This window comes from Humulus lupulus, chromosome 5, assembly GCF_963169125.1.
Source record: "Humulus lupulus chromosome 5, drHumLupu1.1, whole genome shotgun sequence".
NCBI lineage: Eukaryota > Viridiplantae > Streptophyta > Magnoliopsida > Rosales > Cannabaceae > Humulus > Humulus lupulus.
Window position 1 is genome coordinate 221,481,683 of NC_084797.1, and position 3,913 is coordinate 221,485,595.

A 3,913-nucleotide genomic window follows, 5' to 3' on the forward strand; every position below is an offset into this window, starting at 1 on the left:
ACCCCCACAGCAAAGTCACTAGCATCGCACATCAATTCAAAGGGGAGAGACCAATCCGGAGCTACAATGATGGGTGCGGTGATAAGAGCCTTTTTTAAAGTCACAAATGCTTCTTGACACTCCTTGGTGAACTCAAATGCTCGATTTTTCTCAAGTAAAGAACAAAGGGGCTTAGAAATCTTTGAAAAATCTTTTATAAACTTCCTACAGAAGCCCGCATGCCCCAAAAAGCTTCTAATCCCCTTGGCTGTAGTAGGTGGTGGCAATTTTTCTATAACTTCCAGCTTTGCTCTATCCACTTCTATGCCCTTGTTAGAAATTCTATGGCCCAACACAATGCCTTCTTGAACTATGAAATGGCATTTTTCCCAATTGAGTACCAAGTTTGTTTCTTCACATCTAGCCAAAACTTGCTCCAAGTTAGCCAAACAAGTGTCAAAAGACTCCCCAAATACTGAAAAATCATCCATGAAGACTTCAAGAGACTTCTCCACCATATCTGAGAATATTGCCATCATACAACGTTGAAAAGTGGTGGGGGCGTTGCACAGCCCAAAATGCATCCTCCTAAAGGCAAAGGTGCCATAAGGACAAGTAAAGGTAGTCTTCTCTTGGTCTTCCAGCACGATGGAAATTTGATTATAGCCTGAATACCCATCAAGGAAACAATAGAACCCTTTTCCCGCCAACCGATCAAGCATTTGGTCAATAAATGGCAGCGGGAAGTGGTCTTTGCGAGTAGCCTTATTCAACTTCCGATAGTCCATACAAACACGCCAGCCCGTCACTTGTCTTGTGGGAATCAACTCATTGTTTTCATTAGCCACCACTGTGACTCCACCTTTTTTAGGAACACACTGAATTGGGCTGACACAAGAACTGTTTGAAATTGGATAAACAATGCCATAATCAAGCCACTTAATTATCTCTTTTCTAACCACTTCCTTCATGATAGGATTAAGCCTTCGCTGCTGCTCAACAAAGTTATTACAGCAATCCTCCAACAGAATTTTATGCATACAAAATGAGGGACTTATCCCCTTGATATCTGCCATAGTTCAACCAATGGCCCTTGTGTATTTCTTCAAAACAGCCAGCAACAAACTCTCTTTTCAGCCCCTAACATGGCTGAAATGATCACAGGCAAGGTCTCATCATCTCTCAAATAGGCATACTTCAAGTGACTAGGCAAAGGCTTCAACTCTAATTTTGGTGGATCTTGAATAGAAGGTTTAGGAGGCTTAAAATTCCCTTCCGACAAGTTCAATGACTCAAAAGGCCTCCTAATTTTGGCAAAGGGCTGCTTTGACTCCACCTATGTAACTTGGCTTTCTTCCTCTTTACTTAAGCTTTCAAGCTCTTCAAGTGACCTCACCCCCACTCCATCTTTACAAGCTTCCTTGTGGAATTTTTCAGCAACAATAGACTCAATTACACTTAGCCAATTACATTCCTCAACCTCATCCGGAAACTTCATAGCATTGAACACGTTGAAAGTCACTTGTTGGTCATTCACCCTCATAGTAAGCTCCCTTTTTTGTACATCAATCAAGGTCCTCCTGGTAGCTAGAAATGGCCTACCCAAGATAATAGGAACATCTCTATCCGCTTCATAATCAAGGATGATGAAATCAGCCGGAAAGATGAATTTGTCAACTTGCACAAGTACATCTTCAATTTTTCCTTCCGAGTGCGCCATAGAACGATCCGCTAATTGCAAAGTTATTGTAGTTGGTCTTGCTTCTCCAATCCCCAACTTCTTGAAAATTGACATGGGCATCAAATTGATACTAGCCCCCAAGTCACAAAGTGCTCCACCAACGTCTCTACCACCAATAGAACAAGGAATTGTGAAGCTGCCCGGATCCTTCAATTTAGGAGGAATTTTACTCTTCAATATGGCACTACACCCTTCAGTCAACGCCACTGTTTCAAACTCACCGAGCCTCCTCTTTTTAGTTAAAATATCTTTCAAAAACTTCACATAGTTGGGCATTTGCTCCAAAGCTTCCACCAACGGTATATTGATGCGAAGTTGCTTCAAAACATCTAAGAATTTCCGGAATTGGCTGTCTTGCTGCTACTTTTGAAAGCGCTGAGGAAATGGTGGAGGTGGCTTGCTTGTAGGTTCTCCTGTAGCATTTTGCGGAGGAATTGCTGCAGCAAATGCTTCAGGATCAACATTTAATTCTTTTGATTTCACAGCTTTGTCTCCTTTGTCCACACTACTTTGGATTGAAGTGAGCTCGCTGTTTCTAGGACAATTATTCTCAGTCAATTCCACATTTTTCCACTTCTCAAGGTAACCGCCTTGCAATGTTCTTTGCCATCTTTTCTTGGATTTTCTGTGTCACTAGGCAAAGTGCCTTGTGGTCTATTCATTAGCTCATTAGCAAGCTGCCCCAGCTGAGTTTCTAGATTCCTCAAGGATGCTGCTTGACTCTGAATTACAACATCGTTCTTGGCCATATATTCCTTCATTAAACTCTCCAAAGAGCTTGATTGAGACACTTGAGAATGAGGTGGTTGAGCTCTTTGTTGTTGTTGAGAAAACCCCGGTGGATATGTAGGCTTGTTTTGCATTGGTGCTCCGCTTGAACTAGCTCCTTGACCCCCCCCCCCCCCCCCACATGAGAAGTTCGGATGGTTCCTCCAACCCCGGATTGTAAGAGTTCGAATATGGGTTGTTACGGCTCACATTTTGATTCCCCAAGTAACAAACTGATGCAGGATTTGATGGACAGCTGTCAAATGTGTGCCCATCTCCACAGTAAACACAAGAAACATCAGCCACTTGGCCCATAGCAGCTGGTTGTACCATTCCCCCCAAACTCATGTTCTTGAGAAGGTTAGTCATTGAAGAAACTTGAGTTGTCAAAGCTGTCAATGCATCAACTTCAAGTATACCAACCACTTTTCGACTTGTTGAGGCTCTAACATTGGACCATTGATAATTGTTGCTAGCTATCCTCTCCAAAATCTCATAGGCTTCATTATAGGACTTAGAGAGAATAGCCCCATTGGCTGAAGCGTCTAACACCATACGAGTGGAAGAATTTAGCCCATTGTAGAAAGTCTCCATTTGTATACAATGTGGGATCCCGTGGTGTGGGCACTTTCTCAATAATTCCTTGAATCTCTCCCACGCTTCACAGAATGATTCATCTTCCAGCTGCTGAAATGACATGATTTCATTGTGAAACTTGGCATTTTTGGTAGGGGGAAAGTACTTCATCAGGAATTTTTTAGCCAACTCATTCCATGTAGTCACCGAGTCGGGAGGAAGAGTGTTGAGCCAAGCTCTAGCTCGATCCCTCAAAGAGAAAGGGAACAATTTCAACCTTAGGGCCTCATTAGTCACTCCTTGTAGCTTGAAGGAGTCACTCACCTCCAAAAATGAACGAAGATGAAGGTGAGGATCCTCAGTAGGCAGCCCACTAAATTGACCCACTGTTTGCAACATTTGGAACATCACGGGCTTTAACTCAAATTGGGGTGCTTGAATTTCAGGCCTAACAATGCCCGGATTGAGCTCATTAAACATGGGGGCAGCGTACTCCCTTATGGCTCTCTCTCTATCATCAGCCATAGCAATTGTATTAGTGACATTATTAGCACCCTCAACTCCTTCAGCCTCTTCAGCCATATTAAGGCGATTTTGAGCCCGTTGTTCCCTTAGTCTTCTTCTAATTGTTCTTTCAATCTTGGGGTCAATAGGAGCTAGTTCAATGTCTTCTTGCTCGTTCATATAGTAAATCACCTAAGAAAACACAAGAGCAAGCAAACAAAGTCAACTCAACAAAGAAAAAAAAATTGCAAGTAACTAATTTTACAAGAATTTCTAATTTCAATCCCCGGCAACGGCGCCAAAAACTTGTTGTGAAAATTGATTCAATTAAAATGTGCAAGTGCA

The 3,913-nt window shown here is 42.4% G+C and overlaps 1 protein-coding gene and 1 non-coding gene across 2 annotated transcripts; one reads left to right on the plus strand and one right to left on the minus strand.

Annotated features, from left to right (window-relative positions):
- Positions 1–1,315: 1,315 nt before the first annotated feature.
- On the minus strand, positions 1,316–1,996 carry LOC133779970 (uncharacterized). The gene is made up of 2 exons (XM_062219862.1): positions 1,598–1,996; positions 1,316–1,471 (listed from the first exon to the last, which is right to left on the minus strand). The coding sequence occupies exons 1-2, from the start codon at positions 1,994–1,996 to the stop codon at positions 1,316–1,318; spliced, it is 555 nt and encodes a 184-aa protein (XP_062075846.1).
- Positions 1,997–3,098: 1,102 nt separating this feature from the next.
- On the plus strand, positions 3,099–3,204 carry LOC133781165 (small nucleolar RNA R71). Its single transcript, XR_009869958.1, has one exon. It is a non-coding gene; the product is annotated as a small nucleolar RNA R71 (small nucleolar RNA).
- Positions 3,205–3,913: the final 709 nt, after the last annotated feature.